Genomic DNA, 15,307 nt, shown 5'->3' on the forward strand with positions numbered 1-15,307 from the left:
TTGTTTTTTTTTTTTTTTTTGTATCCCACTCTTCCTTTGGAGACCTCATTAAAATGGAAAAATAATAAATATATATAATGTGAAACAATAATGATAATGGGAAAGATACCAAGAGATGTCATCTAAGTTCTGGAACATGAAATGTGAACAAGTGGTGTTGATTGTTGAAGTAAAACCAAAGCAAGCATTGTTAAATATGTGTGGAAAGAGTCGCATCCAAGAAAGAGCCCAATGGCCTGGCAGAAGCTTATACTTACTCCAGTTTTGTATATAACACTCATGGATATTGAAATGAGAAGCATATCCATATTTAGAATTGTGATCTACAGTATTTGCATTGGCTTATGCTGCCCAAAAAACCACATTAAATCGTAACTAAAAATAAGCATTTATTTAGTTCCCTATTCTACCTGGTTGGCATTTCTGGCTAGGCTCTTGTGGGCTTATTCACATGTCTTTACTCAACTTCTTATAGTTCAGATCTGCTTCTATAGGTTGGTTGTCTGTCACATGGGATGATAGAGGCAATAGGGCCTCAGGAATCTTATCACTGATCAAATTGTTCTAGGAATGTTCACATAGTAGATGAACAGGATTATAAGAAAAAGTACAACTGAAAGAGCTCTTTAGGCTGAGGCTTAGAATTGGCACACTTTCATGTCTTCTTCATTCATCCTATTGCTCAAATAGGTTTTAAGACCAATCTAGATTCAAGGGACATAGAAATGGATTCTGTCAGTCAAGAGCTACAAAGTTGCATTGCAAAAGTATGGATATAAAGAAGGGATAGACCATAACTGTTTTTTAGTCTAACACTGTATTTGAACCAATTTTATCCTATATTCATCATACCTATCCTTGGTCCCATACTAAAATATCTGGTTTGCAGCCAAGTGTTTGTCACTAATGCCACAAACATCACACAAAGCATGGTTTATTAAGTAAAGGAATTCAGACCTTGGGGAGAACTAGGGTAGTTAGCTCAGAAATTGTTCCATCAGAATAAGGGTCATAGTGGTTGACTTCCTTCTATTCACCTGAAAGAGAAGCCAGCTGAATAACAAGCCAGGCCCACTTACATAGACCTGGAAATCAGGGTTCTACTGTCTTCTTTAAAAATATTCTTAAATATAAACTGGAAACCAAGGGTCATTAGATATTTGAGGAAGCTTGCAACATGAACAAGGAAAATCAAGATGACCAAATGAAGAAGTGACCCCAGAGGAAATAAAATAATTCAGAAAAAGGAAAAATAATACCATTCTTGGATAGATTCAAGAATCTTTTAAACATTATAATAAAACAAAGTGAAAACATTTATAAGATACTATGAATAAGGAAAAACAGATTATATCCAAGTTCCTCAAATTTCAAAGCATTACTGTCAAAACTGACGATTCAAGTAAAGAATATTAAATTTGGGGAATCTTAAAAATATAGGAAAAGGAGTTAAGAATTGGAAACTATAAGAAAATAGATAAAGCTACATAGGAAGATCTCTTAGAAGGAAGATATCCATATACTAGAGAATGATTAAGGAGTTATAAAAACTTGAAGATCTAAATTAATGCTAGAAATATCCTGCTCTGAGTGACCTGTTGGCCCTAACATAGTAGTCTTTATAATGAAACTCTTGTTTATTGTTTTTAACTTTTAGAATTAATTCATGCAAGTCTTAACTGAAGATCAGATTTTAAATGTTTTCAAGCTTGACAGTGTTAAATACATCAACCCCGGGACCTACGCAAGCAGCCTTTTACCTGTTTGAAGTTTAAAATTTAAGCAGTCCTTGTTCCCACTCTATCTACCTAAACCACTTGTCATCTTTTACCAATACTTTCCTCATTCCAGTAAGATGAGTAAGCTGGTCTGGAGGCTTAGGTGATGTCCAATGAGAGAACAAGACATCCCTCTCTCTCATTTCCACTGAAGTCTCTTGGCATCTCTCCTCTGATTTTGTGCAGGGGAATGAGTTTATTTTTATTCAGCACACTTGAAAAATCTTGATCTCAAATCTGCTGTGTTTTGTAATTTTATTCTTTGAGTTACATGAAGGCAGAGCTAACTTCATGGATGTGCAAACTGTACATTCACATGGGGCCCACACAGATGGGCCTGTGAATTATAGATGTACATGAAAGAAAGATAAAGTTAAGTCACGGTACTCCAATCACTGATCAGATTCTGCCTGAAAAATGTTGAGAACCCAGAGAACATCTTCAACACCTTAGAAATACTTTTAGGCATTCAGCACTTCTCCTTTCCTGTATATTCTCCATCTGTAAGGCTTTTCTGTTTCTATCACTATGCCATTATTGGCTCTTTCTTCCCCCTATAAAGACTTAAATATGAAGTTATGATAAAAGCATATGCAATATCCATACCAGATTTTCTATGATCATTCCACAGCATCTCTGCCAAGCTGTCATATGAGCACTTGGATGTTGTTATATATAAACACATATTTTAAATGAATTTTAGTGCTGTTATAAGCAAGCCTACATATTTTTAAAATCTGGAGTTTTCTTTTTTAATTTGAGAGAACTACATTTTGTTTAATTACTATTTAAATCCCTGTGCCACAATATTTATGACAAAATTAGTGTGCTTTTTAATGAACTGTCAATCAAATACAAAATAAAATTTTGTTTTTGGCTTTTGGTAAAAATGTTTATCCATGATGTACCTTAAAAAATCTCATACTGTTTTTTCCAGTAAAAAGCAAAAGCAAAAACACTAAATTATTCTGACTCATTCAAATTTATGAAAATGCTTAGTAGAAAATTAACTGCCCTTTGGCTTTGAACATTTTGTCCATATCACTGAAATACAGTTCACTAGTGAATCAACTGGGGATAAAAGATGATTGTGTACTCTGAGATAAATCTGCCCATCCAGGTTGTTTCCAAAGTAGCCAGCCACAGTGTATCAGTTAGAGTCCTTTATGCTAAATTTTGTAAAGATTAAGTCTCAAATCCCAGTGGTTGAAACATTTGAAGTTTATCTCATTCATGCCAAGTTAGGCATGATATTTTTGGTTTGCCATCTGCCTCCCACCTGTTCATTCAGACAGGTGGTGTTCTTCCTATGTACTCATGGCTTCATTCTCTCAAGGTGCAGGTTTATCTTCCACCTGTAGGTGAGTGGGGAACCAGAGGTGCTTCCTATGTGCAGGCCCAGAAGTGGCGCCTATTGTTTCCATTCACCATACATTCACAGGTTTATGCATGAAAAATTTGGTCTAGCTGTGAGTCCTAGGAAGGTGGAATGAATTTTGCTGACTCTGCTTAAGATCAGATGACACTGTGCCATATCGAAATCAGCTTATTTCAATTATCCTTAGGACATAGATGTTGCTTCTGCATAATAAATTATAACATGTGCCTGGTTGTTTTGGACAACACAATTCAGTGGACTTCTAATGTATCCCAAGGTAATCTTCATTTTCCAATCTCAGAAGCTTAATGTGTCATCCCATATCTTTCTCAACTTCAAGTAACAAGTAAATCCTTTCCTAGTCTTATGAGTTGGAGAATCTCTTCCTCCCTCTTTGTTCTTTTGGGACCTCTTCCTTGGCTTCTGTTATACAATTAACCTCCTAGTTTTCTTCTTTTGTTGTTGGTTTCTCCTTATTTCCCATTGAACTGCTACCTGGCCATTATGTTTTGGAGTTTCTCACGGTTGGTCCTAGACCTTCTCCCCTGCCCCTTTACTTTCCGTGCCTCGTACTCTTTTGATTTCAATTTTCACTTGTATATCAAAGACTTACTTATTTATATCCCAGTCCATCTCTGTCCTCTGGGATTCAGACTTGTTTATCCTCCTAAGTTGATCCTACTTATTTATCCCATTGAGTGCTTAGAGGCATTTTAGATCTCAAATACTCCAAACTGAAATCCTGTCCTTCCTGCTCATATCACCTAGTTTTTCTTCTGCACCTCTGACAACCATCACCAAGGCTTGTGGATTTTACCTCCCAGTGGTAGGCTTCTTCCATTTCTCTCACTTCATTTACCAGTTCCATTCTATCTAAGCTGACATCATCTTTCTCTGACCACAGTAATAGATGTCTTGGTCCATTTCCTGGAATTCTCTTCTTGCCCCACCATCCAATCTGTCTTCCACATTGCACTCAGAGTCGTCTCAAAACAAAAAAACAAACCATATCACTCACCACCTCTCTTGTCTTAAAACCTATTAGAGATTTCCTATTGTACTCAAAACTATTAACATCCCCCTTGGTGTGGTCTTCCAGAGGCTCTATAATTAGAATCAAACCCTGTCTCCAACCTCCTTTCTGCTTTGTCCTGAAAAAGGCTTTGGCTTAACTCAGTTCCATGTATACTAACTTTCCATTCAGTTCCTCAGGGCCTTTGCTCATGCTGTTCTCTCTGCCAGGAACACTGGCTCCCTTACTTCTTTACCCAGTGAAGCCCTCCTGATCCTTCCCATTTTTTAAAAATCATTTTTTCATGGAAGTATTTCCTGAAGTTGGGACTTCCTGCTTACCATCATATTATCCTATATATTTTCTTTACTATATTTAATCAGACAATGTGATCAAATGGTTAATGTTTCTTATTCACTAAAAGATGTCTATGTCCTCATCATTATATGAGCAGTACCTAGGAAAATGCATGGTACACCAGCCTATTCAATAAGCATTGTTGTTTTCAACACCTCCTTTTTGAATCCCTATGCAACCACTGGGCATAGAGTGAACTTAAATAAATATACATTGAATTAGATTGGATTTTAATGGCTAGAGTTTAAATATATTAATTTCCAAGACAGAGTTCACCAAATTGCCTGTTGGCTATCCCAGCTTGACTACTAATAAAAAATACAAGTGTGCCATTTTGTTTCAGAAAGGTTCATGAGTTTGCCTTTTAGAAGGAGGGGTTTTGCTGATAGATTAAAACTGCCTTAAAGATATCAAGCTGATTTATCCCCATTTCATTTCTTTAATCATCTGTTTCTAAAGGAGTAGGTATTTGGTAAAAGGAACAATAAATACTTGGATAAAATATTTGAATAATAGAACTTCTATGTAGTTTTTAGTTCTTCCTGTGAAAAATAAGAAAAGTATTGCAAAGTAGAAGTAAAATCTCTTTTACTTAGCATTTAGGATTTTGTTTTGCCATCTGTAACTTGCATTACTGACCTCAAAGCTAAAATTTGGTTTATATTTTTCAAAAAGAGCTAAAAGTGGGATGGTAGGTCATCAACTGTTAATAGCAAATCCCAGGATGTCTATATGATCTGATAGGTGTGATTCACTATTTGAGTCTAATGTTGAGTGTACATTAGAGTTTAGACTGTGCTTGATGCTTTATTAACTTGGGCATCTAATCTTCTGAAGCTAACAGAGGTAAAATCATAATTAAAGCCCCCTTTAACTGAAAAGAGCCATGCTCCCAATTATTTCTTTTTCTCAATCTGTTGCTTCTCTCAGGCTAGTATTCTTGAGATATTAAAGAGCCCAGGTACCTTAAAATAGCAAAAAGCATAGCTTTTTTTTTCCATTTAAGAGAATGATCTTTGACATTAAATTCTTAGCACTTATATTTGCCCTAAATAAAATTCTGTTTCTTATTTGAATATTGGCAGGAATGCTAGGATTAGGGAATCATCAAAGGGGATAAAATAGATGATTCATCAATTCAACAAACATATGTGCCCAAAACTCTTCTGGGTAGCAGGAATACACCAGTGAACCTGTTTCTACCTTCACCAAGCTTTCATTTTGAAAGACAGATAATAGACAATGCTTATCTATCAAATCTCTCTCTCTCTCTCTCTCTCTCTCTCTCTCTCTGTCTCTGTGTGTGTGTGTGTCACACACACACACACACACACACACATAAATATCATAAATATAGGTTTGGTATATTTTAGGAACCCTGAGGATGCAGACGAGGCTGGAGTCTAGTGAGAGAAAAAGAAGAGTTACAAAGTAGATCAAAGAGATCATATAGGGCTAGATAGAACATGTAGGGTTTATATCTTTTACTGAGAGTGACATGAAGTTTTTTTTAATGGTGTCCAGATAAAGGATGTAATATGAATTCAAGATTTTTTTTCAGATCACATTTTCACTGTGTTAGGAATACATAATGACAGTAAAAATGCAAGGAACATCAATTAGAGGTAGGTTAGGTTTCATCGTAGAAGAGTTTAACACAGAGAGTACCCTGAGAGTGGTTAATTAAAGCATGTTCTCAGGAGAAACCTGCTAAGAAGTGAGGGCAGAAGGCTAGGGCACAAGGGAGAGAAGAATGAGAACTAAGCAAAAAAAAAAAAAAAATCGCAATATCTTAAGGCTGATTGCTGAGGGGTGGTCTCTGAAAGATGAATAGTACTACAGAATGGCCTCATCTCAAGAAAGGAGGTCTGGATTCTGTATCCCTCTATCAGTAGCTCATGGGCTATTGCCAACAAGGAGAAAAGGGTTTTGACTTTCCAGGCAGCTCTGATGAAGTCTCCTCTTGGGTCTTCCAAAGGCCTCAGGAGTACAGCTATGAGCCATTTGGCAGTGAATACTTACAGCATCTGAAAGATGGGTGCATTTGTCCAGAAAAGGGGATCTGGGCAGAGTACTAAGAGCATCTACTACAGAAGACATGTGCATTATTGCAGGTAGAAGATGTCCGTTTGGACCTGGGAGGTAGCTTTGCTTCTAGTAAAAAATGATAAGTTCTTGATATATTTTGAAGGGAGAGTTAACAAGATTTGTTGCTTGACTTATGTCAGTTGCAAGAACATGATATAAATTTTGGTCTGAGAAATTGCACAAGTAGAGTTGCTATTTGCTGAGATGGAAAGGGGGGAATGAAGATTTCCATGTTAACCTTGATGTATGCATTTAGACGTCAGTGGAAAGGTTTAGTAGTCAGTTATACATGTCTGAAATTTAGGTCTAGTTTACAATTTTTATCTAGATATTGATGATTTTGAAGGTGAGCAGTTACTATAGATAAATAAGGAAAGATATTGAGAGGGAGCAGCTGGTGGTGCAGGAAGACAACCTGGAAGGGATTGTATTTGGAGGGGAGTATTGTAAGCCAATGAAGACAATTGTTTTAGTCAATTTTCTCCCTGTTGTGACTAAAACCTGACAAGAACAATTTTAAGGAGGAAACGTTTACTTGGGGATCATGGTTTCAGAGGTCTCAGTAGATGGACAGCTGACTCCATTTCTTGGGGCTTGAGGTGAAGAAAAACATCATGGCAGAAGAGTGGGGCAGAAGTAAGCAGTTTGCATGATGATCAGAAAGCAGAAAGAGACTAAGCAGAAAGAGCTCACCAAATATATACCTCAAAGGCATATCCTCCGGGACCCACCTCCTACCAGCCTACAGTTATCACTCAGTTAATCCTCCTCAGGGGATTAATTCACTAATTGGATTAAAGCTCTCATAACTCAATCATTTCACCTCTGAATGTTTTTGCAGTGCCTTACTTATAAGTTTTGGGAGGACACCTAATATCTAAACCATAACAATAATGTTCCAAAAAGAAATGAGTAAATAATTGCTGAATGCTGCTGATTACCCAAGTACAGGAGAAATGAGAACTGACTCATGGATTTAGCATTGAGGAGGCCTTGCATGACCTTAACAAGGGCTATTTCAATAAAGTACTGAAGACAAAATTATGAATGGAGCAGATTTGAGAACAAATCTACTTTCTGGGAAGGCAGGAAGTAAAGAACCTGAGTTTGGACAACTTGTTTGAGAAGTCTTACTCTAAAGAATTTACACAGAGAAATTACATAGGTGGCAGTTGACATCGAATGGATCTATTATAGTGGATTTTTATGCCCATGAGCAGAATCCATAAAAGAGGGGGAAATTAGTGGTGCAGGAGAAAGGATAGTAACTGAAAAAATATTCTTGAGTAAGTGGAAAGAGATAAGATCAGGCACATAAATGGAGAGTTTTCTAATGTGAAGGAGGAAGCAGAAGGAAATTATTTTCAATTTTGAGATTATGTGTTCAAAGAAATAACAGGTTACCAACTGAGTGTGCAGATAAGACAGAAGCTCTTGAAAGTATTAAGAGAGTTGTGAAAGAGTCATTTATAGGTAGGAACATGAATGAAGTAGGAAAATCTAGTAAAAAATTTGGATACTCTGAGAGCTGAAAGGTAAGAAATAATCTGAGGAAAACTTGAGTAGAAGACTTGAAGTTTGGGTGAAGGAAACATTTTATACACACACGTATGTAAATATGTACCAATGTATGTATGCACACAAATTTTTTCCCCTAGTACTAGAGATTGAACCCAAGACCTCATGCATGCTAGGAAAATGCTGTACCATTGAGCAACCATCTCCAATCTCTTTTTATTTTGAGACACGGGTCTGGCTATGTTGCTTAGGTTGGCTGCAAATTTGTAATCCTCCTGCTTGAGCCTTCCTTGTAGCTGGGATTATAGGTTGATGCCACTGTGATCTGGGAAGCATTATATTAAAACAATTACAAAGAACAGGACAAAACATACTAAATTGCCATACTCATAGTGTCAAACAACAATAATTGTGGAAAATTACACTAAAAATATTATATATACTTTGCTTTCTTAAAAAGGGATTGGGACAGATAAGACCCAATAATTTCATTTCATAAGCACATGTTCAAAATTTTGATAAACATACTGTAACACCATGGGAATTTGAGAATGCTATCATTATATTTTGGTTTAAATTACTTTAATTTAAAACTGAATTTGTAAAATTGATCATATGGAAAACAATTACATTATTGGTACTACATACTGGCATTATCAAAATAGAATAGAGAATGCTTCTTTAAACACTATATTGGACTTCATTGTAGGTTCAAGGGATTTATTACTTATTTTTAAATTTTGTTAAATTTAACTATTTTTTAAAAACTCATTCCCACAACAGTTATTTTTTTCCCAGGCAGTTCTTGAGACAATGAAGAGCGTATCCTCTATTTCTGTCGTATTCTCTATTTCTGTGGATGGTGTTTGTGTGAGTGGCATGCACATATGTGCATAAAGAAGGAGGCTGAGATCAGTCTTATTGCCTCATAAACTGTAGGCAAATGTGTGTTGTAACCAAAGGAATGTACCATTTTAGCTCTATCTTCCAAGTTCTCTGAGACCAGTTACATATGTAATATGCGTGTTGGCAGAAACCCTAGAACTGCGTGGTTTTGAGTTTCCGATGATGCAGCTCAAGATTCACTGAAAAAATTTTGGGATTTCTTATTAGATGCATTATTAGGCTTCATTACACATTTTCCTGCTTCATGATATGTTTGATGAATCTTTTTTTATGTAATTTTTTATTTATATACAACAGCAGAATACATTACAATTCTTATTACATATATAGAGCACAATTTTTCATATCTCTGGTTGTATACACAGTATATTCACACCAATTTATGTCTTCATACAGGTACTTTGGAAAGTAATGATAATCACATTACACCAGCATTAATTATTCCATACCCCTCCCTTCCCCTCCAACCCCTCTGCCCTATCTAGAGTTTGTATATTCGTCCCATGTTCCCGCTCCCTATCCCACTATTGAATCAGCCTCCTTATATCAAAGAAAACATTCGGCATTTGGTTTTTTGGGTTGGCTAACTTCACTTAGCATTATCTTTTCTAACTCCATCCATTTACCTGCAAATGCCATGATTTTATTCTCTTTTACTGCTGAGTAATATTCCATTGTGTATATATGCCACTTTTTGTTTTTGGTATCTATTCATCTATTGAAGGGCATCTAGGTTGGTTCCACAGTTTAGCTATTGTAAATGGTGCTGCTATAAACATTGATGTAGCTGTGTCCCTAGAGAATGCTGTTTTTAAATTCTTTGGGTATAGACTGAGGAGAGGGATAGCTGGGTCAAATGGTGGTTCCATTCCCAATTTTCCAAGAAATCTTCATACTGCTATCCATATTGGCTGCATCAATTTGCAGTTCCATCAGCAGTGTATGAGTGTATCTTTTTCCCCACATCCTCGCCAACACTTATTGTTGTTTGTATCCAAAATAGCTGCCATTCTGACTGTAGTGAGATTAAATCTTAGAGTGGTTTTAATTTGCATTTCTCTAATTGCTAGTGATGATGAACATTTTTCAATGGTACTGAATAGAGGACACAGAGACTATCCCACAAAACTACAATTATCTTATATTAGACAAAGTTGCCAAGAATATGCATTGGAGAAAAGATAGCCTCTTCAACAAATGGTGCTGGGAAAACTACAAATCCATATGCAACAAAATGAGATTAAACCCCTATCTCTCACCATGCACAAAACTCAAAATGGATCAAGAACTTGGGAATACAACCAGAGACCCTGCGTCTAATAGAAGAAAAAGTGGGCCCAAATCTGCATCATGTGGGATTAGGCCCCAACTTCTTAATAAGACTACTTTGGCACAAGAATTAAAATCAAGAATTAATAAATGGGATGAACTCAAACTAAAAAGCTTCTTCTTGGCAAAAGAAACAATCTCTGAAGTGAATAGAGAGCCTACTTGTTGGGAGCAAATCTTTACCCCTCACACATCAAATAGAGCACTAATCACTAGGGTATGTAAAGAACTCAAAAAGCTAACCCCCCCCCCTCCAAAAAAAAAAAAAAACCAACAAAAAATAAAAAACAAATAACCCAATCAATAAATGGGCTATGGACCTGAACAGACACTTCTCAGAAAATGATATACAATCAATCAACAAATACATGAGAATGCTACCATTTGTACTAGAATATTAACATTTTAGCTTTATCTTTTAATTATTAAAATGAAAAATACTAATATAATGTTATTTTATGTTGTGGACATGCTACTTAATGAGTCAAATTTTATGTTGTGGTCAAATTCAAATGCCGATAAAATGGTTTAAAAGTAAAGTCAGAAAGGTGACATTAGACTAAAAATCAGTATTTTTTCCTGTCATTAAGTATATTTATGTAAGAAAAATCTAGTAAAATCCTTAAGCATTTAGTACTCATTCCTTGTTTCCCACAATAGTGACATCTCAAGAGTTCTTTGACACTGAGTCTATGAGGTGGAAAGTTACACTCAGATTAAAACTGGCTAAGCATCATCTGACATTTCTAGGCCCTTTAAATGTATGGCTGCTTTTCTCTGACCTCCTGCCCAGTGGGCCCGCTCACTTTGTGAGCACAGGGCCAATGTCCTCCAGAGGTTCCTGAAATTTATAGTCACTAATTCCTACATGGCATTACTCAAAACTTTTTTTTAATTTTTACTAGTTATTGGTGGAACTTTATTTGTTTATATGTGGTCCTAAGAATTGAACCCAGTGCCTCACACATGCTAGGCAGGTGCTCTACTGCTGAGCCACAACCCCAGCCCCACTCAAGTTTATTTTGTTAGTGCATCTAGGCTCTTTATGAAGTTCATCCTGTTCTGATTTATGCTTGTCTAGAGAACCTGAATTTGTTCTAATAATGTGATGGATGTATTAGGGAGGAATTTGATCAACATATAAAAAAATCATTGTAAATGATTTTAATGGTTCTATACAGCATCAGTGGGATGTATAACAGTGTTATTTTCTATAAGAAGTTGGAGATTTTTCTGTTCCTATAGATGACTGATATTCAGAAATTGATTGGCTATAATTTACTAGCTGCTAATTCATTTAACAAAATATCCACTAAACTATGTGTCTGTCAAAAGGTTCTGATTTCAGGTTCTGTTCCAAAGTTTTTCATATCTTCTGTCTTATATCTTCTTTTAGAGTAAGTTCATACAAATCTGTTTTAAGACCCATTTATTTATATGTCAACCAAATCTCTTTATATGATCAAAAATGAAACTTTTCCAAGTCACAGATTTTTATTTTCATCTGAATATACCCAAAGAATTAAAAAATTCTTATATATAAACTTAAGTTTACTATTTACCCTATCCACTTATACATGTGCACTGAGTATGTATGTATGCATGTATGAATTTCATGTATACATAATACATATATTTACCATTTATTTGGTACTATCCTAAATGCTTTATATAACCTTATGAGGTAAGTCTGTATCACAAATAAAGAAACAGGCAAATGATTAAGTAACTTGACCACGCCAATGAAGAAGCTGAGATTTGAATTGAGACATCTAGTTCCAGAAGACACACTTTCCCTAAACTTCATGTAATTCATCATGGCAATTCATCAGGGCAAGGCTACAGGGATAATCTGAGTATAGATAACTTTTTAAACTAGAGGTCCTCTTCTGATACCAGGAGGAGAGACTGGAAGAAGCCAGACAGGAGAATAAGAAAATATTCAAGATGGCAATGAATGAAGTGAGGATTGATGTGTCATTGGATCAGGTTCTCTTTGGGATGCTTATCAGCCAAATACCAGGACAATGGAGTAAGACATTTCATTGTAATTAATTTAACCAAAAAAAGGAGCATAAAGTAAAAAGGTTCCATATTTATAGTTTTTTGTTGATTGTGGGCTGACTCATAAAATGTCAACATTGTGGTTTTTTTGAGATGGCAGTGTGAAGATAAAGAAAATAAAAACCTTAAATGAAGGGTTGAGTTTATAAAGAATGTGTCTAGTGCAGACTTTGCAATTGAACTGGGGGTCTGCACTATACCTAGTATCTAAAGACACTAAAAGAAAAGTGGAGAGTTAGTAAGACTTGTAGGAGAAAATGGATTGATATCTCATATAGGTTAAGTAAAGGGGGGAAAAGCCAAACACTGGATTCTTACCAGAATCCTTGGTAAAAAAAAAGATTACTTTTAAATAATCTGATACCAAAACAAAACACATTGTTAAGTAAAAAAAAGGTGAAATTATACTAATGCTATTACTATAAAATTCTGTTTTGTTAGGACTGTGCAATTTTGGGTAATATTTATTTTTCCTCCTATAATGATTTTGATGGAAAAAGTCTTAAAAGTATAATAAACAGTAGTTCACACTAAAAGAAAGGAAGTTTTGTGGGTTTTTTTTTTCAGGTCTTTTAGTCCCACATTTTTTTTTTGAGTGGGTTGCAAAGAGATTAGCAAAAATATTGCTTGCTTCATGAAATTCTGCATAGGTGGCTATGTTTATTAACATGATAAATGCAAAGTGGTGTTCTGTTGATTATAATATATGAAGTTATGTTTTGCATTCCAGATGTCACTTCTTATGGGCAATGATTTTGCAATTTCCCAGATGTAAGAATTTAATTTTCTCCTGTTCTATTTTTTATATCTTTCAGAACTTGTTTTTATTTCAAGTACCAGTACCAACCATTTCCTATTAAAAATCTCATTAACTCAATTATTTCCTCATAAATAATTAACCCAATGATAGACTATTAATTTCTGCATTATTAGGTATTTATAAAGCTGACAAAACTTAAGAAAATATTTATTTTACCCACTTCTTCTTATCTGAGACAACACATCGATTCCTTTGGTAGCTCAAATTTAAATATATGTGACTATTGCTATGCTTACAGGAAGACTCTGGGGCTCAACATTTTGCTGCAGGCAGAAGTGCACTTGAACATCACCATCTGGGTTTGTCTCTGTTGTGTGGATGCTACCTAATAGAGATGTGGGCAATGTGCAGTAGAAGGGCACTACCTATTTCCTGTCACTACCCTCTCACAGACCTGCATTATGATACCCAGGCTGGGGACCATGCTAGGTAGAAGATCTATTCTAGAGATGTGTTAAAGACTCATAAACCAAGGATTTTGGAAGGTGCCATTTTGTAATAGTTTTGTTTCTTATTCATAAATATGCTGTTTACTACAAAATTTAACCTCCAATATAAGCCTTCTATACTGAATTGGGAATAGAGAGTTGAGTCCAAGTTATAATGATCTGGGTTATTCCCCTCTCTACCCTTAACATCACATTTTCAGTAAACTGATAAATAATTATTTTCATTCACCTAAGAAAAAACTTATCATATTATAAAAGTACTGAATATTTTTTTGTTATTGGTATGATATAAAGGAATCATGTATACTTAAGCTCCTTATTTATAGATCTCAAAATAATTAAAGAGCCTAAATCTGGAAATACGGAAATAAAATTTACAAAGAGGCAGAATTTCTAATTTCAGGTCTGTCATTAAATGGCTGTTTTATTTAAATATTTATTTAAGCTGTACAATCCCTGGTTCCTCATTGAAAAGTGGTGGTAATACTTTTATCATAGGGTTATATTATGAATTACATAATATAATGAATATAAACTTCTTTGTACAGTGTCTGGTGAATATAATAGGTTCTCAAAAATACTGGCTTTAAAAAGTTGTTATTCTTATTATTTGATGTCTCTAATCACTTTCTTGTATAATCACAATTAAATTTAATTAGTTCTTAGAAGAATGGCATCTCTGAGAATGGTACAAGGAAGTGATACGGCAGCAACTCTTACCCAGGTAGTGATTCCAAATATGGCAGTGTTCCGAAGCAGCATGTATATGAACTGATCAACTAAAGGACAGTTATTTTCAGGTGAAGATCCCCTAAATATTTTTATGCTGACCAACATACCTCACACAAGAATATGGATTTCTTCAATTCATTTGTTTCTTCAAAGAATCTCTGGACTACATGGACATTTAGTATTAGAATACTTGGTCTTCCTTTTTAAACTAGTGAATGTTCTTTTTCCTATATAGTGACTTTTTAGAAACTGTTATGAAGCCATGCTAAGTATTCTGTATCTATTGTCTGTCTACCCATACATCCATGTATTTATCAAATTACATATACATGTGTGTGTGTGTGTATATATATATATATATATATATATATATATATATATATATACCCATTTATGTACCCATTTATATGCCCGTTTATATAGAGATATATGCATACACACATAATACTTCTATGTTTCTTAAATATGGATCAAGACAGTGATAATTATGTGGCATTACTTAATTATTTCTATTACATAATCACAGTCTGTGTTATTTCAGTTGTATTTTAACAAGAAAACTGACGGTAGAGTTTCTTTGCAGCCTGGTAAGATTTTATCTTCATGTAAATTAATGCATTTTGCGACAATATTCAGAGATAAGCTTGTGAAATTAATCATATATTTTTCTTCAATACACAATTTGCCACTGGGAACCAGATTCAATAATTATGGCCTCTGGTTTGTCCACATGATGTCTTGACCTTCACCTCTGAAACAACCTATTTACTGAGAGATGCTTGTTGTATTCTGAGAATTCTGGAGGGCTAAGTAAATTGAGGATGTCTTTGTTCTTTACTTCACTAATCTGAATTACATAGTCTTAGTCACTGAACT

The 15,307-nt window shown here is 35.0% G+C and overlaps 1 protein-coding gene across 8 annotated transcripts in view; it reads left to right on the forward strand.

Moving 5' to 3' along the window:
- Pde4d (phosphodiesterase 4D) overlaps positions 1–15,307 on the forward strand; it is a 1,424,195-nt gene that overhangs the window by 427,753 nt on the left and 981,135 nt on the right. Inside the window, exon 1 of one of the 8 annotated variants that reach the window (XM_048800088.1) lies at positions 12,266–12,398. The exons of the other annotated variants lie outside the window; for them this stretch is intronic. Within the exon in view, the coding sequence (XP_048656045.1) occupies positions 12,339–12,398 (60 nt within the window). The 5' untranslated portion in view covers positions 12,266–12,338. Of the gene's footprint in view, positions 1–12,265; positions 12,399–15,307 lie in introns of those variants that run through there. 8 annotated transcript variants of the gene reach the window in all.

Source organism: Marmota marmota, unplaced genomic scaffold, assembly GCF_001458135.2.
Source record: "Marmota marmota marmota unplaced genomic scaffold, marMar, whole genome shotgun sequence".
Lineage (NCBI taxonomy): Eukaryota > Metazoa > Chordata > Mammalia > Rodentia > Sciuridae > Marmota > Marmota marmota.